This window comes from Halichoerus grypus, chromosome 1 (assembly GCF_964656455.1).
Source record: "Halichoerus grypus chromosome 1, mHalGry1.hap1.1, whole genome shotgun sequence".
In the NCBI taxonomy this organism is placed as follows: domain Eukaryota; kingdom Metazoa; phylum Chordata; class Mammalia; order Carnivora; family Phocidae; genus Halichoerus; species Halichoerus grypus.
The window spans coordinates 45,933,558-45,959,282 of NC_135712.1; the positions used below are offsets into that span (position 1 = coordinate 45,933,558).

The following is a 25,725-nucleotide window of genomic DNA, read 5'->3' on the forward strand; positions in this document are numbered from 1 at the left end:
CCAGGTGCAGCACGTGGGCTGGTTTAAAGAGAGATTAGAGATCATTGCTAGAAGCTGAGAAGAAATGGGCACGTGGGTTTAGGAACCAGCATTAATTAAGATAAGAGCTGGAGAAGGCCCACATTTACGTGTGCCCAGGAGGAAGAGACCTAGAAACGTAGGCAGAGAAGTTAGAGGAGTGAGAACCAGGTCAGTGAAGTGCCACCCGAAGGAGGTGGTTCGGGAATTGAAAACCGTGGAGGTTGGAGAGGACTAGAACAAAACCAAGACTAGTGGGTTATTACTGTGCCCCCACTATGAGACTGGAATTGTGCTGGAGGAAAGTCCACATAAAAATGTCCTTTTACGCCATGGACTCTGCTACTTGTGAGTGACATCCCCTTTGGCAAGTTTTTAAATTTTTCTAAATCCTGGCTGTCTCTTCTATAATATGGTGACATAAGCCCTTTCTCTGTCAACATGCCGTGGACTCTTCCCAGCTCTGAGGTCTGTAATTCCGGGGTTCAAGCTGTGAACAACAGCAATTGGGAATGCTGTTGTAAAGGTTTGGCTGGTGATGCACTTGACCATTTTAGGCAATGCAGAATGAAATGTGTGTCCTGTAGATATAATGAGAGGAGAATTTCCTCTCAAAATACCAGGAGTATCGTGGTGATAGTGGTAGCAAGTGGAAGGATAAGACTGAAAATGATATAGGAATGAAAATGTTTAGGGAATTTACAAGGCAACCACAAATATTCCCTAGAATGTGAGGGAAATTTGCCTTAAAGTCAGTTATTTCAGAGAGAATCTGACTGGTTTCTTCAGAGAAAATTCTGTTGATTGGAAAATTGAAAAGGTCAAGTCCAAAAGACTTTTAAAAGAGATAGCGAGGAACTTAGGGTGAGCTTCCGGTTCCTCTCAAAAACGAGGCCCGACCCTCTGGGATGTAATTTCTCTTTCCTTGACCATCTCCATCAGTACTTCTCAAACACACATCACCTGGGGGTCTCGTTAAAGTGCCCATGTGATGCAGTGGATCAAGGGTGTGGAGCTGCGGGTCTGCATTTCTACCAAGTTCCCAGGTGGTGCCAACACTGCTGGTCCATGGATCCCACTTTGAACAGCAGGAGTCCAAAATATTGAACTTTAGGTCTCCCAACAGATAGTCCTACTTATTTAGAAACAGTGTAACAGTTCCCTCCTCAGACTGCCAGCTCTGTTTCTCATCTCCAGGAGTACACACCCATGCTGAGCGCTTGATATTAACAGATGTATCAATTCTTACTTCTGTCAGTGATTTGTATTCAGTGGCATCAATAACTTGAATTGTTGTGGGTGGAGGGTTTTTTTTTTTTTTTCTTTTAACTGAGGAATTGAAGCAAATCTGTTCAGGAATAGGCACCAGAATACAATATAAAGTTTTTACATAAAGTTAAACATACATTTACTATATGACCCATGAGAACATATGCTTATACAAAGACTTGTACTTGAATGTTTAATGTAGTGTTGCTAACAGTAACAACAACAACAACAAAAACTGAAGAGACTCAAATGTCTATTAGCTGGTAAATTGATAAATAGTTGCGGTATAGGCATACAATGGAATACTACTTAACTGTAAAAAAAAAAAGTGAATTCCTGATATAAGCAACAACATGGACAGTTTTTTCAAAAGCATTTTTACCAACTGAAATAAGCTAGATATAAGATACTTATCATATGCTTCTATTTAAATGAACCTTTAGAAAAAGCAAAAGTATAGCGATAAACAGATCAGGGGCCAGGAAGTGGGGGAAAGGGAGTTGGCCGTAAAGGGGAACATGGGAACTTGGAGGGGGGCGCTGATGGAAATGTTTAGTATGATTTTAGTAGTTGTTACATGACTGTATACATTTGTCAAAACTCATCAAATTGTACACCTAAAAGTGCATTTTATTATATAAAAATTTTATCTCAATAAAGTTAATTTAAAAAATCAGCCACAGTCATTAACATGTTAACATCTAATATTCCTTAGAGGTTATCTTACCAGTGGGGTATTAATATAAGGAAATAGAGAAAATTTCCACTCTGGGAGAAGAAATGGGTCTCTGGGAGAAAATATGAATAAACAGTAGGAACGTAAGAAGTTCCTTTAAAAGCTTCTTTGTGTATTTTCAATGTAACTGAGTCTGAAGAGAGAGATCTTGGAAAACAGGAACTTTAGTTCATTTATTTTTAGCATCCAGTATAGTATGCTATTAGCTGAATGATTTTAGTGTGTCCCACTGTGCTATTAAAAAACAAAATTCTGCTGAAAAGTCATTTCTGTCCTTTTTATATTCTTTGCAGTAAGCACACCCAGTTTTCAGGAGGGGATTCAGTCATCTGCTTTGGCAGTGAAAGCTTAGCTTTAATTAGGTAAAAAGATCTGTCTACATATGCTAACGATGAAATCTGGCAAAAGCACTGGCTTTTCTTGAAAGACTGAAAGAAGAGTGTGTGTATATATGTGTAGACCTAGCTGCCTATCATTATATTAGCCAAAGAACTGGGGGAGGAGGAGAGAGTTAATTATACATATTCTCCTTTTGCCATGCAGAAAGAAAAAACTATGTGTTTAGAAATCAGCCAGAATGTATACAGTTGGTCCGATTTGTTGAAACTAGACAGTTATTTGGGGGAGGGGGATGATGCCTAAATCAAATTTTCTATTTTCTCAGTAATGTCAGATTTTTTTCCCCTTAATTTGTATCAGATACCAGTAACTCAACATTTCAGATTTAAACTTCACTTTTTCAGGTATAATAGGGCATATTAATTTTGTATGTGCTACTCTTTATTCTTTAATTATGGCCTATTGAGAATTTTCAGGTCCTTCTAGCAGAAATCTCATCAGAGTACTGAGTCCTTAAGATGTATTTTTTTAAATTATAAAGTAAACATTTTTTTCATATTTTAATGTTTCTAAGTGTATTTTAATAAATGCATATATTTAATGTGTATCATTAAATATCATTCCCTTGTTTTACTTTAAAAAAGGTTTTAAGTAAATATAAAGTTCATGATGTAATAGTTAAAAAAAAAAAAACAACGGTGATTATAGTTTCCCATATGTACAATTTAAAAGTTTTCCATAATGTACAATTAAACTCAGATCTGAGTTTGAATTCTGGCCACTGCTCTGGTAATTAAGCATCTCTGGCATGGGGATGATAATATACTTGTTTTTGTCATCTTGTGTGAAAAGGGCTTAGTGTACTGTTGGGCATTTAGTGAGTAATTTAATAAACTGTGCTGTTATTTACGTGATCATCAGCACCAGAGGGTGTAGGTCCTTTGTATGTTAATGAGGCTACCAGACACATTAGGATCATCCAATTAGTAATAAGGATGATATTTTATTTTATTTTAAAGATTTTATTTATTTATTTGACAGAGTGAGAGATAACGAGAGCAGGAACACAAGCAGGGGGAGTGGGAGAGGGAGAAGCAGGCTTCCCGCCGAGCAGGGAGCCCGATGTGGGACTCGATCCCAGGACCCTGGGATCATGACCTGAGCCGAAGGCAGATGCTTAACGACTGAGCCACCCAGGCGCCCTAAGGATGATATTTTAAAAAGAGGTGGTAAATGAGTTAAAGAAGACTGAGCCCTTTACATAGGTTACTGCGGGATCCTATGTGTCTCGGTTGAGGCTTGGGCTGTATGGAGATGGCTAGGTCTAGGAGGCTTAGGGGACCTATGGGGCTGGACCAAAAAATCTAGACATTACTACATAGCTAGAACTGGAGCTAATGCTCACATGGGCATGTGATGACAGAACAGTCATAAACTGAGCAATAAATACAAAGAGGAAGGCAGGCAGGATGTATGAGGGGCTGACCAAGTTCACACCGTCTTGGGGTGTGTCAGTGTGAGCCGAGGACTGGTGGAGACCTGTGTGGAGAAGGAACTCTCTGAGGGCTGAATGGGCACAGGCTGCAGGTCGGGCCACCTGGTAAGGCTGTGGAGGTGAGCCAGGAACAGGAGCGCCTGGCTAAGGGAAGAGTTGTGGCTGAAAGCCTGGCCATGCCGCATCTGTGCCCACATGGCCGGGAGAGCAGGAGGGGCTGTTCTTTTCTAATACGCACAGAGATGCAGCTGTTGGGTAAGACTGTTGAGCGCAGTGCGTGGCATGTGAGGTGAGACCAAGGAGTGGAAAAGCAGTCACCCTCAGTCACTGAGGCAGCAGGGGGCATGGAGAACAGAGTAGATGGGGACATGGGGATCCAAGTGACTAAAAAATTGGCAGTTTGGTTGCAGAGCTGCTGGGGTGGCTGAGAGAGAGAAGACTGCAGACTTTGGGAAACAAGGATGTCATCCAGTGAGCCGGCAACAGAATTCAGGCCTTGTGAAGGAGATGGCCAAGGTCAGCGTGGAGTCAGCCAGAACCTGACTGAACTGTTGAGCTGCTACGCCAGGGTTCCTCAGGCTCCCTTTCCTTGGGCCGGGATCAGTCTCAGAGCCTGGGTGGCCCTGAGCCTACGGACGAGAGGGGCATAAGCATCTAATTATGGGATGTGTAACTACATTCAGCAGCTATCTACTTAACATCTTCTGTGTGACAGGTATTAGAAATGCTGGAAATAAAATGATAGACAAGACCTACTGTCTTGCTCTTAGGCAGCTCATAGTCTAGTCAGGATAATTATTATAACATCTGTGATGGTCTCTTGATTTCAGTAAACCCATTATTTTTTTTCCCTCCGTGGTTCTCTTGAGTATACGATGGCAGTGATTCTCAAACTTTGGTATGCGTAAAAATTATTTTGGTGGGTGCTTGTTTCAGTGCACATTCCTGAGCTCCAGAGATTCTGATCCAGTAGGAGCTCAGGAATGTGCGTGTTACCAAGCCCCCATCTGGTGCTGACCCCTTGGACCTGTCACGTCACTTGAGGGCACGCTGCCCTAGAGCCATTTCCCTTTCACAGATATCTGAATTTACCCTTTAGGAACTCTAGCTGCCAAACAAGTGTTGTCAGGAAGTTATAGATTAGAACTCTCTTTTGGGTTCCCCTCATGCCTTTTGTCTTGAGAGACAGGATGACACCAGGAATAGAACTGTGAGGAAGAAATGGTCAGACCTTCAGTCTATTTCTGTCTCTCAAACTGTGTGACCTAGGGCAAATCAACATCAGAGACTTTCAGTTTCCTCATTCATCAGGAAGATCATACCTACCTGCCGTTTATCAGGCTCGTTTTGAGCCTTAAGTGAAGTGAGAGACGTAAGAGCAGTCTATGAACTTTAAAGCTCCGCACAAATAAGACACACTTTTTTTTTTTGCATTTTTAAAAAATTTTATTATGTTATATTAATCACCATACATTAGGGGCGCCTGGGTGGCTCAGTTGGTTAAGCAGCTGCCTTCGGCTCAGGTCATGATCGCAGGGTTCTGGGATCGAGCCCCGCCTCGGGCTCCCTGCTCGGCAGAGAGCCTGCTTCTCCCTCTCCCTCTGTCTGCTGCTCTGCCTACTTACTCTCTCTCTCTCTAGCCCTGTTAAATAAATAAATAAATAAAAATCTTTAAAATAGTTAAAAAAAAATCACCATACATTACATCATTAGTTTTTTTTTTTTTTTTAAAGATTTTATTTATTTATTTGACAGAGAGAGACACAGCGAGAGAAGGAACACAAGCAGGGGGAGTGGGAGAGGGAGAAAGGCTTCCCGTGGAGCAGGGAGCCCGATGCGGGGCTCGATCCCAGGACCCTGGGATCATGACCTGAGCCGAAGGCAGACGCTTAATGACTGAGCCACCCAGGCGCCCTACATCATTAGTTTTTGATGTAGTGTTCCATGATTCATTGTTTGCGTATAACACCCAGTGCTCCATTCAGTACATACCCTCTTTAATACCCATCACCAGGCTAACCCATCCCCCCACCCCCTCCCCTCTAGAACCCTCAGTTTGTTTTTCATAGTCCATAGTCTCTCATGGTTCGTAAATAAGACACACTTTTATTATTAAAGAGAAGGGAAAACTGTTGCCCACGACTGAGTGGACTTTGACATATAGAGATTATTAATAGATTGATATTAATAATTTGAGAAGAAATAGTTGATCTTTGCCAATGATTCCTGCTCTTGCGTGATGGCCTCTGCCCACACCCGAGATTATGACTTAAATTGTGTAAAGAATGTTATCAGGACCCTGGTCTTGGGAACAACTGCAGCCAAGAAGCTGTGTCTGTCATGTTTCATATCAAGATCTTCAAACTTATTTGTTTTGGTAACCGAAGCTCTACTGAGGGCTTGCTTTTTTTTTTTTTTTCTTTCCCTTAAAGCAAGCATTCTATGTTAAATTCTGGTTTTCTTTTGAAATACTTGTTCAAAGCAAAATGGTCATTCCATTTATAGAATTATAATTAGAGAATTTGTTTATTAGTGGAAGTTTTTTTCCTACGAGCGAGCAGAGGAACTATACATGTTTATTACAAGGATATCCTGGCTGGCCCAGTCTGCTTTGCAACTTGAATATGCTTTGAATTGCCCATGAAATACAAGAGTGTGGCTAAGCTTCCTAAATTTTTCTCAGCTGGTGTATGCAATGGCTCTTCAAGAGTAGGTTCATTTTAATTTTTAAAGGAAAAAAGAATGTTCTCTCATACTTCTGCGTTTTCAGCTAAAACACTCATTAGTGAATGAAAAACAAAATCTCGCTTACTTATACTTCTGTGCTTTGTAAAATAATATATAAATTTCCCGAAGAATGCATTTTTGGGGGACAGATGAGCAAATCGAATTGTAAATACTGAGTTCTTTCTCTAAGCCTCCATATACTGTTTTATCTCACATGTAAATAGGATTTTAAAAGATTGCTGATACTGGTAAGTGGCATTCATGTTGGATGTTTGCATAAATGATGTTTTTCTAGGTGGAGTCTTAAATATTTGAGCATTTGGGCAGATTGTTTTGTGACTACATTGGTCCATGGTAAAATACCTTTCAGGACAGCCTTAAGTAATTTGTAAAACCGTTTCAGTTCAAGTCTAACTGGTGGATTCCAGAACTCCCAGAGTTGCCAAACACCCCTGATGTCTGCGACCATCAGCATGTACAACAAAAGGGGGTTAATTACAGTGTATTTTTAAGGGAGTCACAGGATATATAAATAATCCCATTGTGTTCTTTGGAGTCTTTTATATATATCCTCTATCCGTGTTTGGATAATACCTGCATGAGGAGAGGGGTAAGCATTTTGCTGAGGTCACATCAGTCAAAGGGATGAGACAAGCCAAGTCCACATCAGTCCTCCGGTGAACACTGATAGGCCTGTATCTTGTCATCATGAAACATTGCTCATGGCCTTTGGTCAGCGCTTAATGTGGTCACGTCTCCCCTGTATGACAGATTGCCTTTTAGCACCCAGCTGGACCCCAGTTCCTTGACCTTTCTCAATGCATCCAGTACGAGGGGAGGAAGGAAAGCTAACATTTGTTGAACAAGTATAAGGGCCAGGCTCTGGGCTAGCTAAATTCTCTTTCATTCTTTAATTAGCCATTTCGGTGATGCATCTAACATCCCAAACACCTCACTGTCTTAGATTTTTACTGATAATCCCAAATCTTAATTCTCTCCATCACTTGGATTTTACCAAGTATTCCTTAAGAAACATAGAGCCATACCTTTTTTTTTAACCTACCTATAATCATGCATTTCCTGCTTTTTACCATGAATTTAAGGCAATTTTTTAAAATAACCCACAATACATCAAGATAGCATACATTACAAATGGATGAGGAAGACGAAACAAAGTGGAAAGAGATGCACAGGCCTGAGGGGATGGAAGCAGCAGATCTAGATGTTCTTTACATGCTTTACTCCCTTTGCCATCAGAGGATGTGGGCTTTCTGCCAAAACCACATGCCACTACCTTTTTCTGTTAGGCCAGTAAGAATGCAGTGTAGGCTGAGTCAGAGTAGACCAAGGTTCACTTTGGCTTTCTCAAAACCCATGCATATTGCAACTTAGAAAAAGAGCACAGCTGACTTCAATTTCAGAAAACCAACAACAGTTATTCACATATTTTGTGTCCTAGGTTGTCTGAGACACCCATCATTTGGGGTCATCTGCCTAATAGCTCAAAGAGGTAGGTTGTGTGCTCTCACTTGTAAACATGTAAGGATACTCGAGTTGGAAGAGGTAAACTGATTTATCTAAGGCACTACCCCCGCCCCAAGCCAGGAATTATGTGGAGCTGGGCCATGATTCCTGTCTTCTGATTGCCAAGCAGTGTTGACTTTTCACAGGAACTATGTATACTAAGGTAGATGTGTCAGTTTAGCTCATTTACCTCCTCTATTTGCTTTCTCCTTACACAAGCATTTCTGACTACCTTACAATAACGGCATGTGGGCGCGGTGGCTACCTGCCTAGCAGTGAGAAGCAGCGGCTGAGAGCAAGGGAAGGGAAACCAGCGATCTCCACTGCATAAGGACTTTTGCTTAGCAAACAGTCCCACACCCTTCTTGGTTCCAGAGGAGCCCAGCACAATTATGACCCCACATTATCAAGGAAAGCTTAAATTATATTTATTATATTCTACTTATGAAGGCAAAGGAGTGCCTTATTTTAAGAGTTCCATTTGGCCTTATTTTACTGTTAAAAGGGAGACAGCATGATATTATTTGGAAATGTATCTCCTCAGACTCACAGTGTCTACACTGCGTCGCCCCGACTGAGGTTAATAGATATGAACAGGAGTGGAAGGAGTGGTATGTGCAACTGTCTAGATGAATCAGAAACTTGATAAGAGAGGAAAAGAGATAGCTTACTTGTTTCAAATCACAAGCACTGAAATCTCTTATAAGAACCATATAATATATTAAATTTGTCTTTTGCATTGAATTGCATGTGGAAGTGAGAACTTATTTCTAGGAAGCAAAAGTGAGAACTAAATATGGTTAGGTTTTTTAAAAATATATATCCTATGAAGGATTTTTAAATTTATATTCTAAAGAGGATTGTGTCCAGGTTTTTATCTATCTACAATGTATAATGGACCAAACTGTCTATGTAGTGCAAAAATAAGTAAGAAATTAGCTAAATTTACCTGTGCTATGATACTGAAAAATCAAATGGGTACTTCTCTAACATGAAAAAGTAGTATGGAAGCCACCAGCTTTGAAACAATGGTACTGTTTATTGGTCTACCTACCATGTTATATTGACTAAAGAGGCTGAGGAGAGATAGAAAAAAAATACTCTTTTCCTGCAAATTTAGTGGATATTTCCAAAAATAATAGGCCTACATCATTTTACTTCTCTTTCCCTCTCTATATGTTTGTTCACTAATCTTGTATTTGAGTCTTTGTGTGAACCCATCTATAGAACAGATAATATTGCCTTTTCTTTGGACTTCATTCCTGTGTTTCAGGTGGGCCAGCCATGAGAGGGTACCTTGTGGCCATATTCCTGAGTGCTGTCTTTCTCTATTATGTGCTGCATTGTATATTATGGGGAACAAACATCTATTGGTAAGTTTCATTTTTGCTCTTTATTATTTTTTTTAAGGAATTTATTTATTTGAGAAAGAGCGGGATGGGAGGAGGGACAGAGGGAGAGAACCTCAAGCAGACTCTGCGCTCAGCACTGAGCGTGACGCAGGGCTCAATCTCACAGCCCTGAGATCATGACCTGAGTTGAAACCAAGAGTCAGACGCTTAACTGACTGAGCCACCCAGGCACCCTATCATTTTTGCTCTTTAAAAATAATTCCCAAACTAGTCTTTCACAGAGACACACAAATGATCCTAGAGAGACCTATAAAACAAACAAAAAACCACCTCTTTAACATTTTGAGCCTTTTCTAGCTTTCCATTATCAATTGGGGTTTTACCATTCTGATAGCTTCTATATTGTACTCTAACAGTTTAAAACTGATAAAATAGCACCTTCTTTTTATTGACTTTTCAGTGAAGCAGTGATGTTGATTGTCTTTGGGACAATCATATAATATTTCCTTTCCTTGAATTGATGGCGTCATTCTTGGACTCAGTTGTACTTGACTGTTGAGCCTAAAATGCTTGGATAAGAGATTGCTGATTAAAATATAGACTCTCTTTGTTTAAAAATATTTGGTGAATGATGATAGATGTACATTATGAAACCATGTTGACTTAAAATGTCACATATAAAACTTTGAAGAGGCACAGGTAGTTTTATTGCAGAGAAAACTTATAAGCTTTTTATCCTTTTCCCTATTGCCAGTCCTTTGGCTAGGAATAAAGTTTTGATGACCCTTAAATCCTGAGTAGATGGTAGTATATGATACCAAAATAAATCACATGATAATTTCCTGTCTTAAACTATCAGTACTCTTTGCCAGTTTTTCAATAGGAGATCCTAGATCACGTCTCTGGGTTTTGTTTTGGTTTTTTTTATCCGACTAGATAAAAAATATTGATGCTTCTGAATTTATTTCACCACTGGTTGATTGAAAAATTATTGTAATACTCTTCATGGAAGGAAGTTAGGCAAATGGTCACTGGGAAAACCCAATGCCAGGTGGGTAGGTTTGGACCTAAGTTTCTAGGCTTTGGACTTAAATAATGAGCTAGAGGACTTAGAAGTTTGATTACACACTACACGAGGGTTATACCATGGGGATCTCTCCTTCTGTCTTTGCTGCGTCCTATCTCTGTACCACACTTAGTAACGGAAGACAAGAACAGAAGAGAAAGCAAGGAGTTTACTAGATTGCTACTTCCCTACAAATCCTGTTGTGTGTCACAAGGGAAATGATAAGGAAGACAATGTAAAGAATCTGAATTCTATACAGTCTTTTGTCATCAGGCTTTGATGAATGTTTATGACACTCCTAAGCTAACACATCACTCCAGTCATATAGAGTACCGTGGAAAATTACCTCAGGTGGGTTTTGTGCTGTGAACTTAATTCCTTAAGAATTATTTAAGACAGATAACTTTTTAAAGCCACTCAAAGCTTGTCTTCTCAATATCCTAAAAGGTTTTCTGTTTGAATAACCTTAGAAACCAAGAAGTGTATCTTACCCTTCATTTTGTCCTCTGAATATAATTTGGTTTTTATGGTCTAATATGCTGGTCCACCACATTTATGTACCTTCCATACATATAAATCAAGGGATTCTTGCCATTTTTGGTACTCACAGAAGGTGTTTCTCTGAGAAGGACTTCACTAGCTTTGTCGTTTAGAAACCTAGCAGTTCCAACTATGGGGATTTTTTAACAAAAACATTGAAAATTGAGACCAATACTTTTAGTTTGAGTCCTGTGATTATATAAGAAAATGGATTAGTTTTTTTAAGATGAGTTCCTCATATCATTGATCATTAACATGTTCTTCTGTTAAGCAGTTATGAAGCTGGTTAAATCTGGATCCTGTCACCCTGTCCCCTTCGCTTATTCTTGTTTTCGTGCTTTGTCTTGTTTCACAATACCCTTTTAAATTGTGGAGACAAGCACTCCATTCAGGAGACCCAGAAGGGCCTAAGCTGTGCCAAGAATAGAGGAGAGTTCCATAGGACTCTGAATAGTGTGATCTGTGGAGGCCAGATCACAAGGCTGCATCTGCAGGTCTGTGTTTCTGTGGTAGGTGTCCCCAGATGTGGCATGGAGGACCGAGATAGCCATGTGCACGGGCGTGTGTTGGGTTCCTCAGGCTCTGGGTGGGCGGGGGCGGTGGGGGGGACTTCTAAAAAGTCAGCCTGCTTGGGGCCTCCACAGTGTCGTAATCCTAGCCCTTCTTGAAGGCTCTTTGTTCACTGCTTGTTGAATTACTTCTGGGTTGCTTGTCACCTCAGCCTTTCTCACTCTCTTGCCTTGTATCCATGCATCCTCAAACCTATGCAAGGTCCTGTCCTCCCTCAAGAGCTTCTGTGAGAGCTGTTAATTCCATGCCTGGGAAGCCTCTGGGTGGTGGCACTGAGCCGATTCCCAGGGCATTTGCTTTCCTTTGGGCGGGCTGCCTGGTTCTGGTTTCTGACTGACCCTATTTTTGTCTCATAGGGTACCACCTGTGGAAATGAAGCGGAGAAATAAGATCCAGCCTTGTTTATCGAAGCCAGCTTTTGCCTCTCTCCTGAGGTAAAAATCTAAAAGAAATTGTGACATACAAAATGTTCAAAATGTGTTTGTAATCATATCTCACACCTGTTTAGTTTTTTTTCCCATATGAATTTTAGCAGTAGAAAGTAGACACTCTGTATTTAAGGAAGAGCTTGAATATCCTGTCTCTTTTTGTGCTTTTAGTCAGAGTTCTGCATATATTTTTAGCAAAGGCATTGAAGAATTCCATCAGACCAGTATTCTTTTTACACAGGTGAGATTAGAGAGGCCGAGTTGTGTTTGATTATAAAAAAGTGAACTATTCTTCAGGGTTTTACTACCCCCCCTTTGTCGTTTCCATGTTATTTTTCACCCTTACTATTTTGTGGCTGTTTGTCCCTTGCCTCTAGGTTAAACTTTATGATGAGACCTTTTTCCTGACTTTGAGGGACTTTCGGTGAAATACTTGGAATGTAAATAATTATCTTTACAGGGTTGTCAGGACTTGTAGAATAGCCACAAATATTCTTTTCCTCCGTCACCTCACCTTTGACAGATTGCTGGTCAAAGTGCTTCTAGAGAAATAGAAATAAATGACAGTCTGGTCATTTTAATTGTGTAAAACAGGTACAGGCTTTTCAATATTTTACCCATTCGGGATCAAAAATGTCTGTTTTCTTTTAATTATGTTACCGTATCTTTTCATTACTGGTTCTTAACCTCTTGGGGCTGTAGATTCCTTTAAAATCAACTCTCTAGGAAACTGCAGGTACATAAAACATTTCTGCATATGATCACAGGTATGCATGGCTACTTGTAGTCTTTCCACAGGGGTGTGTCCAGTTAGGACCACTGCAAAACTAGTGGTTTTAAACTTTTTTGACCATGACCCATAGTAAGAAATACACTTTACTCTGGAACCCAGTCTACCCCGGGGATAAATACGTTTTCCCTTGGAACCCAGCATGTATAAATAAGGCTGGAGCCTCGAGACTGCTGTCCCTGTCACAACTAAGTCTGGGGCGCAGATCCCGTGTCAAGCAGGAAGGGCTCATCCTCACCTGTTCCTTAGTCTGAATATGGTGTGAGTTCTAACTCCGCTCTGAAAACGTTAAGCTCATGGGACTTGTCCCAGGTTAGTGGCTCCTGAGTGGCAAAGCCAGAAGGAAACTGAAGCTATGTCACCCCTATCCCACGGCTGTTTATTTCCTTTTTGTCATGCAGCCCCTGAAGCCCCAGGGCACTGTGATCTGCACCTGTAGATTTTAGACTAAGGGCAGCGCTGCTAGGACTGGAAAAGTGGAGCCAAGTGTGGGGGATGAAGTATGGACTAGTTTGACTTGTTCCTTCTTTTTAATTAAAAAAACTTTGTTTTCTACGTCATACTGGTTCCGTGAAGAAGTAACATGGAGTTGAAATTCAATCATTTATTAACCATCTGTAGCCTGCTTACTCCATGCTGGGTGCTAAAAGTGAGGAGAGGTGGGGAATGGAAGCACATCCCACCCTCCTCAAACTGGCTCTCTTGTCTGTGAGGTACCTGAGTGGGGTTAGCAGGGCAGGACAGAGCAGATGATAGGAAGACAGTGCCCTCAGTTCTTGTTCTTGAGAAAGTCTTAATGATATCAGAAAAGAGTTTAATCCTCGGCGCGTCGAATTTTTGTTATATTTTTATTTTCACAGCTGACACAACTTTGTACACATGGTACTTTTAAATTTGAGAGTGGCTTAGCATTCGTGCTTTTATTTTCCCTTACTGCCTCCTTCGTCTCTTCCTGCAGATGGCTAACATGTTATCACTTGGTGTTGGTTTGTTTTAAATTTTGATCCCCCCTCGTTAGCCCCTGAAGCTGTGACGTAATTTTGGTTCCACAACCTGGAAAGTGTTTACGTTCTGGTTGTGTAGTTGCATTGCATATTCCATTCTATATAATACTTAAATACTGTTTCAGGTGATTTTTAAAGAATTAAAAAAACAATTACACGTTCATATAGTCAGTATATCAAGATGTGTACTCTACTGCAGTTAATTTCAGCTGTGATTTTAGAAGGCTGCAGATATGGTAGGCATTTGGGGAAATCACTCTTCATCCTTTTCCCACAGGTTTCATCAGTTTCACCCTTTTCTGTGTGCAGCTGATTTTAAAAAGATTGCTTCCTTGTATGGTAGCGATAAGTTTGATTTGCCCTATGGGATAAGAACATCAGGTCAGTAATATTATCCTTTACCTAACCCTATTAATGTGAATGGTGTTTGATGTGAACCACATGTTTATATAATTTTAGGGCCTTTTAATCTTTATGTGTCATAATGATTCCTAAAGAAAATGATTTGGAGATGGGATGAAGGAAATTAAATTTCAATACAGAAATCCCTACTCCTTTTTGAGGCAGTGTAGAATTTAAGAATAAAATGGTAGATTTGTTGTTTTTATTGAGAAACTGCTTTTTTACTTTGGTTTAGCCATGGTATTATTCATGCGTTCTGATGCCTTAGTTTATTCCAATGTAGAATTAGCAGGATACCCTGTGGGTTGGGTTAACGTCCTCCCCAGCTCCCCTTTTCGCCTCTTTACCTCTGAGTTTTATTTTATTTCATCAATTTAAGACCTAGCTCCTTGATCAACCTTTTAACCAGCAGGTATTTCACTATTGCCAAATTGAGAGAGAATCACTCTATCTACTAATGACAGAATAGTCTTCTCTTTGGTTATTGACACATGAACTGGCTTTATGTAGCTTTACGTTGTAGTTTTGGGAGAGACCCTGAAAGCCCAGGAGGTGATAAGCTTACAGTTTTCTGAGTTAGATTTTGCATATTCAACTGATCCTGTTTTGTGCTTGTGTATTGTATGTATGTGTGTGTATATGTTTTATATTGCAGAGAATTTGATAATACATCTAAATTTACTGAAAACTGGTTTTTAGACTAATGTCAGTTTGAAAGGCTATATTCTCTACTAATGTCATCTGATGTTGATATTTTGGGGGTTACTTTTTTATGATTGTTTTCAGATTAAGCATCTTTTTTTTTTCTCTTTTCTGTAGTTTTTGTAAAGTGTCCTTGGAGTGTGCCTATTGAGTGGTGCTGGCTAATTGCAGTTGTATCATTAATTTTCACCACGGAATAAATCCATGGGGCTGTACCAGTTTGAAATGGGTTTGGGGGAGGGAAGGGGGCAGATGGCTTATGATGTACCTAAGAAGCCATGATTCCTTTTATTTATAATATTCCATTTGTTTTCTAGCGGAATATTTTCGACTTGCTCTTTCAAAACTGCAGAGTTGTGATCTCTTTGACGAGTTTGACAAGTGAGTTTATTTCCTTGCTTTTGTTTGACTTTGAGTTTGAGCTAATGGGGTTCAAAATGTGCACCCCAATTTAAAATGTCTTCATTCAAGAAAATTCCTTAGTATTTGTGTATAACTAAAACCTCTAGTAGTTATTTCTATGATACTTCAAATAAACTACAGAATTAATTCAGAAGCTGCGTAACTGGTTGCCTTAAAAGTCTGCAGAGAGCCTTATGATGAGCAATGCTAGTTCCGGGTCAAGACACTGTAATCCACATTCCTCTTTTCTAAGTTGTTGGTACTGAAGAATTAATTCATAGCTTCTATTAATCAGCTCACAGCCCCCTCCATGGGCTGTTTCCTGTACCTCCCATGTACCTTTTTAACATGAGGATCCTTTCTGTTTCACTTGAATTTGGATTTCAGAGGGAGCTCTCTTCCTCTTATTCAGAATTATACTGGAGGGAAGCAAACAGCTTGTTTAGATAATATGTTTTCTGACTACAAAAGGTCATTTAGTTTGTAGGATATTCTGGTGTCAAGTTAGCCCCGTAGGCATGAAATTGCTAAAGATAGACTTCTTAGCAGGTATACTTACTTTTACAGAGGTAGACTTTCTTCACAAATGTTTAAGCTACATTTTAGGATTTGGCCAGTGGTCCAATGGAATGGCACAGGTAGTCTGCAGATGAAAAACGAAAATGACAGAATTTTCTCTCTTGCTCAAGAGAATAGGGGTGCTATTAAGCGGAAACATAAGTGAGGGTGGTAGAGGTATGAAAATGGAGATAGGATTTACAGAACAGAGCTGGCAGAACAGTGCTAGATTTTATCTGAATTTATCTCCTTTTTCTCTGGGAGCCCAGATTATCAGAGGGTGGATTATTTAATAAATGTTGCTCATTTCAGCTGGTACTTACTTGTTACAATTTAAAACTATGCCATCAACTTAATTTCAGTTTTTGATTGCATATCAACAGTAACCACATATATTCTTTTCTAACCTAAAGTTTTATAGCTCTAATTGGTAGAATATTGTTTTGTGCAGACCTTTGGCATATGAGCATTATATCATGCTTTCTAATTTTTACCACCACCCTGCAAAATATCCCTGATAATCCTTTTTTTTTTTTTTTAATGGAGGAACTGGAACTAGGCACACATATGTAGTTTGCTGCAGTCAGCAAATGCTAGAGCCAGGATGTGAACCTAGAGAGTTCCATCCAGTGCCTGGATGTTTGCCTTAAGAGTAATTATCTACAAGATCCCTGTCCCTGTAAATGGGAGCTACTGTTAGGATTCTTGGGTGGGTGGGGGGGTGTGACTGGAAGTTTCATTCTTTCCTGGTTTTTATCTTAGAACTAGATTGTACTGTATAGAGTTGCTTTCAGAAGCCCTTCTCCCCCAGGTGTTCATCATCTGTGTGTGCCTCAGCCAGGCTCTTCCCTCTGTTCCTGCTGACTTGGTCTTGCTGCTCCCCACCCTTTCCTCCTTTGTCACTGAGCATGCCCCCCACTCCCACCCTCAACCCGTGTCAGGCTCTGAGTGAGTATCACCCGTATTAGAGGGGAGGTTGGTGTGGGTGGTGAGGAGGGATTAAAGATCTTGCTGATTACACAGGAGTCCTTGAGTCTGAAGTTGTCAAGAGACTGAAGTAGAATAAAATATACAGTCAGAGACTTCAGGTACAGAGTGAATGGAAAATGTCCTTGTAGGATCCCCACAGAGTACGCACAGGGATGCGCTCAGATACTCAGTCAGCATTGCTGAATTGCTGGTTTGATGGTGCAAACCTGTTTCCTAGGGACTTGAGAAAGAGTATTTCAAAAGTAGGTAAGAATATATTTATGACACTATTACGTTCCATTTGCATATTAACTTTTGGGGTGGGTTCACATGTAATAATAAATTATACCTATATTTTAAGTAAGTCATTCTACATTTGTCTGGAAGCCACTGTACAACACAAAGACAGTATCAGACCAGTCTGTGCCTGAAAAGTGTATTTTAAATAAACTCCAGAAGGGCAGAATATGCTGACCTTATTGTTGCCTCTGAGTCAACTCACTTTGGCCCCTACGTGACCTTAAACATCTCCCATTTCTCCTCTCCACCTGGGAAAAATGCTCTAGAAGAAACAGGTCTGAGAACAGTCTCTCTCTAGCGCAGAGGGGATGGACCAGCCCCGCCGTGGTTTCGGGAGCTGGCCCCAGGAGGAAGCCTCATGGGCACTGGCTGCTCACTCTTTGTCATGGGTCTGTAGGTTGGGGGAGCCGGGAGCTGAGCAGGAGAGCGGGTAGCTCAGCCTTTCCAGTCCCTTCCCCTGTGGACTGCTCTCTTCACTGATTTTATTCTCTCTCTATCCTCTTTGTCCCTTCCAGAAAGGTTCAGACATTTTGTCATTGTTTCAAATCCGAATCCTTTACAGTTCTACAGATGCAAGTCTTAGTTTTGTTCAGTTTCATTCCTTAGCTTGTGTGATGCCCTCTGTTGGGACAGATTCCACTATGAATGGGAAAGCTCTAACTATCAGATGCATTTACAAGATAGAAAGCTTCCTCTCTCTCACAGGTGTCACATAAATGAAGTCTGCAGGGTAACATTCCAGGGCCAGTCTGCTAGCAATGATCAGCAGGGACCTGGGCTGTTCTATTGTGAGCCTGCCATTTCTATATACATAGCTTCCTCCTTAATATCCAGTGTGATGGTTGGACTTCCACCAATCTCGGCTGTATTCTGGCCAGTAAGGAGGAGCAAAGGGAAGGCCATGTCCGTATGCATTAAGACTTGCCTCCTGCTTTAAGGACGTTGCCCAGAAATCACATATAATACTCTATTACACCCAGGGATGTGCTGGAGCCAGTTGGCACCAGCTTGAGAGCTGTAGTTCTTTCCAGTTCCATGTTCAGTGCCATCAAGGTAGAAACTTGAAATTAGCCATTTGGGGAGTATTTATGCCATGGAAATTGGCAACACTGCAAACCAGGGCTTCTCCTATCACCTCTTTTTCTCCCAGAGAGAACTGGTGGTTAACATTTGCTAGCAACCACTGATTGTATCCCATTGGCCAGGGATATAATTACAAGGCCACACCTAGCTGGAAGGTGGGCTAGAAATGTAGCCTTAAAAAAAAAAAAAAAAGTAGTCTTTATTAAAAGTGGCTGTGTGCCCACACTAAAAAAGTCCTATTTTAAGGGACTTTATTGAGGGGCAACTGGTCTCTGTGCCTGGTAAATATTTAGGATTCTGAAGTCAGTTATATAACTATACCAACTTAGCTGAGTGCTTGAGGAAGTCAACTGTGGTTTGTCTCTTGGAGAATTGATCACCGTGAAAGCTGTTGAAACATATTGTGTTGTAGATCATTTCGAAGTGGCATTTCTTTTTTTTTAATTTTTAAATTTTTTTTATGAAGCGACATTTTTTTTAAGATTTTATTTATGGGGCGCCTGGGTGGCTCAGTCGTTAAGCGTCTGCCTTCAGCTCCGGTCATGATCCCAGGGTCCTGGGATAGAGCCCCACATTGGGCTCCCTGCTCAGCGGGAAGCCTGCTTCTCCCTCTCCCACTCCCCCTGCTTGTGTTCCCTCTCTCGCTGTGTCTCTCTCTGTCAAATAAATAAATAAAATCTTTAAAAAAAAAAAAAGATTTTATTTATTTTAGAGCATGTGCAAGTGGGGGGAGGGGCAGAGGGAGAGGGAGAGAGAGAATCTCAAGCAGACTCCATGCTGAGTGTGGAGCCCGACATGGGGCTTGATTCCATGACCCTAAGATCATGACCTGAGCTGAAATCAAGAGTCAGCTGCTTAACTGACCGAGCCACCCAGGTGCCCCATGAAGAGACATTTCTTACGAAGGACTTGTTATATATGCCATATCGGTGGGTAATGTTAGTAAAGTAACTCTGAGGCAGAGGGAACCTTTTCCTAAAGCTAATACCATGAAGTAGTTGGGCGCGAAATAAACAAGGAAGGGAACAGGAGTGTGTGTGTTTGGCCATGACGCTTGTGTGCAAGAGCCTTTGAGCTAAACCATTCCAGGCTGGCTCTCTGCTCTGCCTCCCCCCATCGCTAACCACTCCCCCCTCGCCACCAAAACACAAAACAAACAAACAGACTCACCTGTTCTTTTTCTAAGTTTTTGGTCACCTAGTAATTATAATAATTTGCTTCCCTTTGTATACTCATATCTGTTAGAAAAATATTTGCATTATAGAAAATTGCCTTTCCCCCTAATTTTGTGACAGAGATTCTCTGTTCTCTGTGAAAAGAGGATACCATGCAATGGGACATGTGTATTACTCTATTTTTTTAAATTTCTCTTTTTATTTTTAGTGTAAATCTTGGACTTTTTCCTTTGTATTGTTTGAGTTTCTCTCCCGAGCAGTGGCCCAGCAGGTGGGAGTGGGGTAAACCCTGGGGTGCTGTGCTGTTTTGTAAAGAGTCCCGATTACCTAAGCTTACCTCCTCTTGCTGTGTTGTGTGGCCTGAGAGCCAGACTAAAGCAAAGTGCTGAATCCGAGAGATGGTCAGAGGCGGGAAGGGTGGAGATCTAGTCCAATTCCCTCATTTAAAAGGTGAGAGAACCGACGTCCGGAGAAGTTATATGGAAGGTGATATGGAGGTCTGCAGACTTCTGTTCTCAGTACCTCCTTCCACATTTGAACAAGCAAAGAGAAGACAAGCAAGACCCCACAACTGAATGTCTTGAACTGAGCATCATCTGAAGATAGGGGCAAGAGAATTCTGGAATTGTGAATTCTTTTGGACATGTTCTTTAGGATTTCCAGGCCATCTCGTGCATTATTTAATATAGCTTATGCCTTTATCCTTAACCTCAAACCATTTTTAGCCAGATGAACTTTAATACTCTAGCAGGGTTAAACCAAAACATCTCCAGGGTACATGTGTAAGTTCATTGAAAACACATATATATTAAATAGGGCTTTTTTTCTCTTAAAGATACATGATCTCTGAAGAATCTTCTCTGAATAGATACTATAGGAAAACACATTTTTCTTTGCTCTCACCCGAAGATCAAGCATAGTAAAAGTGCCTCTGATTCTGGCTCTGAGCCAGCAGATCCCAAGTGTGGCAAAGAGAAAAAATCTCAAATGTTGACAAATCACTTTTTTCAATTGAGGTGAAATTTACATAAAAACGAACCATTTTAAAGTGAACAATTCAGTGGCATTTAGTACATTCACAAAGTTATGCAACCACCACTTCTAGCTAGTTTCAAAAAGGCAAACCATTTTTTTTTAAAGCAATTAGAGCAACCCTTTCCATGTTTTTTTTCATGTTCCTCCTTTTATGGAAATACTCAGACGGGCTCTCAGGTCAGGACTTTGGCAGCAGAGGAGTGATGGTAAACCGGCCAGGGAAGGAGAGCTTGAGAGACAGGGTTTTGGGGGTGGCGGTGGGGGAGGGAGGTGGAGAGAGGGGTAAGGAAGTAGTCAGGCAACATTTAAATAGATGGGTCAGCCCTTGTGAAAAAAGGCATTAACTGCTTTGTGTTCTTGGGCAAGTTCCCAGGCTTCTGAACCTTAGTGTCACGGGAAAGAGAGGAACCGAAGGACCTACATATGCACATGAGGCCGAGGGTGGTTTTAATTGTTAATCATTAAGTTGGTGTAACCAGTGCACAGTTGTTAAGTCAGTGTAAGCCTGGTCGAGGGGAACGGGGTAAAGAGTACCCAAGACTTCTTAGTACTGGTTTTGCAACTTCGTGTGACTCTAGAATTATTTTGAAGTAGAAAGCCCACACTGAAACCTACGACCACCGAACTTCTTCTATGTGAATGTTCCTAGGAGCATTATTCCGAAAAGCCCTGAAGTGGAAACAACCCAAATGTCCAGCTGCCGAATGGATAAATTAAATGTGTATCCACGCAAAGGAATATTATTCAGTCATAAAAAGGAATGGGGTACTGATTCATGCCACAATGTGGATGAACCTTGAAAACGCTATGTTCAACAAAAGAAGCCAGTCATGAAATCCCACAGACAAATATTATTATATACGAGAGAACACCTTACTGTGTACGACTACTGCATGATGCCTTCTGTATGAAAGGGCCAGAATCGATAGAGCTATAGAGACAGAAGGTAGATTTGTGGTTGTGGGGGTGGGGAAGGGAAAAGGAGAGAGAGTGCTATTGGCTGTGGGGTCAGAATTATGTAGTGGGGATTGCTGCACAGCTTTGTGAATATGCAAAAGCCTACTGAATTTTATTTAAAAGGGTGAATTTTAAGACTTGTGAATTATATTGCAATTAAAAAAATAAAATGCTTCTTTATTTTATTTTTACTAGAGAGAGGTGGGGGGAGAGAGGGAGAGGGAGAGAGAATCTTTAGCAGCTTCCAAGCCCAGCATGTGTGCCCACAGATGTGGGGCTCGATCTCAAAACCCTGAGATCATGACCTGAGCTGAAATCAAGAGTCGGACACTTAACCGACTGAGCCACCCAGGCACCCCCAAAAATAAAATGCTTTTTAAAAAAGAGGTGGGGGGCGCCTGGGTGGCTCAGTCGTTAAGCGTCTGCCTTCGGCTCAGGTCATGATCCCAGCGTCCCGGGATCGAGTCCCACATCGGGCTCCCTGCTCGGCGGGAGGCCTGCTTCTCCCTCTCCCACTCCCCCTGCTTGTGTTCCTGCTCTCGCTATCTCTCTCTCTGTCAAATAAATAAAATCTAAAAAAAAAAAAAAAAAGAGGTGGGGTGTTTGAGGTGACCTCTAGGTTCCTTTTTAGCCTCTGTGGCACTTTGTTTGGAAGGCACCATGAAGCCGTGCCTAAAACCAATGGTTCGGAGTGGCAACTCCGGTTCTCTTGTCTTCTTTTCTGTGTGTTGCTGCTGTGGATTTCTTAGGACTCCGGTTCCTCTCTTTATTCTCCAAAGCACAGTTCACATGAGGTGGCCATGTTTGACACACTTCACTAACGACTGAGGATATTTAAGGAAATTGCATCACAGAAAAGCGATACTCATATGTGCCATGTTACGAGGCCCTTTCTGGGTGTCCATGTAGCTCCTGAGTACCGGTCTGCACCCAGGTCCCCAGAATGTTGCCATCTCCTTAGTGGGAACACATTCTCCCTTGACCAGAGCAGCAGAATCCCTGAATCACAAACTCTCAGCTCCCACTCAAATGCATGAACCAGCTCTCCACCCCCACCTGCCACCATTGCCTTCTGAAAGCCTGCCAGGTTCTGTGAAGAATGCTTGAGTCCTGCATCGATGGTTATAGAGTAACCATACATAAATATCTTACCGAATTGAAACCCCTGTGCTAAGTCCATTGCCTGCTAAATGGACGGGGATTTGTGACAACTGCCTCGTTGTTCACCCAGGCAGGATCCATTATATCAGCAGAGCTGGGTCAGACTGGCAACCAGCCAGGGCGGGAGCATGGCCTTAGACAACCTAAAAATAAAAAGATTTGGACTTCAGTAGTTGTTTATGAAAAAGAGTCCAGGCTCTAAAAGGATCTCTGTCTGCATCACTAGCTCGGGCATCCCGCTATTTTTGGCCGGGAGGAGAACTTTCGAACCATGTTCTTGCTGGGGGTGAAATCTTTTCTGGAGCATCTAATAGACTTCTCTGATATCTTTCTGCCCAAGGTGGGGTCATGGGGCCACCTCCAGACCAACTATTAGGCTTATGAAAGCAGGGCTCTGCGAGCAGGCACACAGGGTAATGAGTGTTGGGAAAAGGGCTAGTGGGATCTGCATGGATTGTTACACTGAAGATGGAGTGATATAGTTTAATGTGTGTGATACTGCTGAAGGGAAAAATGAATGTCAGAAAGCATTCAGAAGACAGGTCACAGGTCCTTTGAAATGGGCGATTCGTGTTTACTTTCTCCGCATTGATGGTGTTGATGTTTACCTCTGCATAAGGTAGTCAGTCTTCTGGGTTTTCCTGGCTTGATGAGAAGCCTGCCTTTCACGTGGGGGAACTGTAATCTCTCACCATGACTGTTTCAGCACTTTTCTAGATTTTCCATTAACAGGTTCAGGCACTCTGTAATGATTTTGTTTTCTGGGTGAGCAGTTTGGGGCATGTGCATTTCCCTACCTGTTTCTGGGGTGGGGGAAGGAAGAACAGATACCTCCTTTTCCAGACACAATAGGAGAGAAAACAATCACCACCCTTAATGTAACAATCAAACCGATTTCTAAAGTGTACAGCCTGTGAATCAGGAGGTTTTAGATTGGAGAGTACAGTAATATAAATGAGACTCTTCTTGCCCTCTAGGGACTCACAGTTGTCTGTAACTATTCGTGCATGCAAGTGGCATTAATTAAATATGGTGAAGTTATACAGTCACCCAAAGGACCCTGGAAGTTACTGTTTCACACCTCAGGGTGCAAGGGAAGCCAGGAGCCCAGACAAGGTGGACGAAGCCAAGGAGATAATGACTCAGATTTCTGGTAATATGTGGGTCCCTGCTGGGGAGAGCGTTGTGAGGTGTGTGGTTCAGACTGCAAAGCTGTACCAGTGTGTGTTTCCCGGACTCATGGGGGCATTGTGAGTACTAGCGCTAGATGAGATACTATTGCCAAAGAGTAGTCCTAGCAATGCCCCTAAAAGAGTTTCTAGTATTATATATGATCCTCAGAAAAATGTGTGGGTCTTTGCAATATCCCTTACCAGGAGGAGAAGTGAAATTCACTGACAAGATTTCTCTTCAGAGGTATTGGTGAACTTTTTCTATGACAAAGGTTCTGCCCTCCAGCTGCCCCCTACAAAGCTCACAGAGAAGAAAATAGTGAAATTTCTAAAAATGTGGTGACCCTTCAGCTGTAAAGTGTCTTTAGAATTGGAGTCCCCTTGAGTGAGGCAGTAGCTAAGATTTCTTTCCATTTTCCCCAAGTCCTTGAACCTCCTGGGACGATGAACAGGAAGAGGCTGGAGAACTTGCATACATACAAGGAACGACCTTCTCTCTGTGGCTGATCCTCGGGGCTCTTGTAGTAAAGATCTGCCTCTAAACCTCAACTCCCTTTGCCCTTGACCGGAAGGCTTGGTAGGATCTGTGAGAGGGAGGCCCAGGACCTTGAGCCTGAGTGGAGACCAGGAGTGTGACCTATTCGTATGACAGATGATTGCTTCTCTTATCACAATACTCTCTCGGCCACATGTGATCTGGGGCTTGATGACCAGCAGTGATCTAGTCTGATAAAAATAACACTGAGGGGAAGCTTCTGCAAGCATGAAGGTTCAGCCTATGGGTTTATTGCTGAGCAGTGATTATGGAACTGGTTGTGTCTGGGAGTGAGCTGAGTTACCTCTTTCTGGGTCATCTTCAGAGATGAGGCTTGTGGGTATGGGGTCCTTTGCTGGGGCTCCAGGTTAGAAACTCTGGAGACACAGTGGTGGTGTGAGTTCCTATCTAGCCTGGTATGTTTGATGATGTTGGTCAGGCAGCCTGGTGTCAGGCTGGATATCCCAGGCCAGGACAGACGCTGTAGCCCCTGGGGCCCCTGGGAACAGGAAGTGGCCTCCAGTCACAAGGGAGGAGGTTAATTTGGTGCCATAATGATGGTTATTTCTCCCCCAGCTCCATGCAGGTTCAGTAGGAACAGAGCTGTTATTCTGATCCTCCATTCCCAGCCACTCCCTCCCCAGTGCCCACAGCCTTGCTCCGCGGGGAGATGGAGCCAGCTTCAGGAGGTTGAGCCTCTGATTTGCATTAAACTGACCCCAAGGTTCTGGAAGGAAGAGTCATACAAGCTATGTGGATGAGAACTGCCCTTGTTAGAGAGTATTCATAAGATGTGTCTGGTGACAACATACCGAGAGAGGGAAGGGTTTGGAATGTGTTCGCCAGTGTTCCCATCTTCTCCGTGCCACTTGGTCACAGAGGTCACAGAGCAGAGCACCACTGAGAAAGTTGCCTTCCTGGAATTTAGAGCATATTGTGATCTGTCCATGATAGGAGTTTTGGGGGGTACATCATCAAGGAGTGCCTGGACAGTGTCCCCCCAACCCAGTCTCTGACACCTGTGACACTCTGGATCTTCTTGTTTTTGTAACAAAGTAGACACTGATTTTGACATGACTTGTTAAGTGGGGAGCTAAAAGCCCCAAATTAAAATGTGTAAAAAAGTGTTTTCCAGTATTAAAAACTTACCAAATAGGTGAGCTAAACAAATTCTAATGAGGAAAGGTCAACTTATGCTTCTATGCATACAATGTGTATATTGTCTCTTCTTAACCTGACAGGACCAATGCTTGGCTCTTTTTAATTATTCCTGTATTCTTGCATTCCCTACGATTATTTGTTTATTTATTTAAGTAATCTCTACACCCAATGTGGGGCTTGAACTCATGGCCTAAAGTCAAGAGCCACATGCTCTTCCAATTGGGCCAACCAGGCGCCCCTCTAAGTTTACATGTT

The 25,725-nt window shown here is 41.8% G+C and overlaps 1 protein-coding gene across 7 annotated transcripts in view; it reads left to right on the forward strand.

Moving 5' to 3' along the window:
• ST3GAL6 (ST3 beta-galactoside alpha-2,3-sialyltransferase 6) overlaps positions 1-25,725 on the forward strand; it is a 60,700-nt gene that overhangs the window by 22,487 nt on the left and 12,488 nt on the right. For 4 of the 7 annotated variants that reach the window (XR_013444167.1, XM_078062683.1, XM_078062608.1 and 1 more), the window contains exons 3-6: positions 9,382-9,481; positions 11,993-12,070; positions 14,136-14,239; positions 15,280-15,343. The exons of 1 other annotated variant lie outside the window; for it this stretch is intronic. Coding sequence is in view for 5 of the 6 variants with exons in the window: in XM_078062683.1 (XP_077918809.1) it covers positions 9,393-9,481; positions 11,993-12,070; positions 14,136-14,239; positions 15,280-15,343 (335 nt within the window). In the remaining variant the exon portion in view is untranslated. Of the gene's footprint in view, positions 1-9,381; positions 9,482-11,441; positions 11,561-11,992; positions 12,071-14,135; positions 14,240-15,279; positions 15,344-25,725 lie in introns of those variants that run through there. 2 more of the 7 variants (XM_036089924.2, XM_078062754.1) reach the window with 2 other exon arrangements.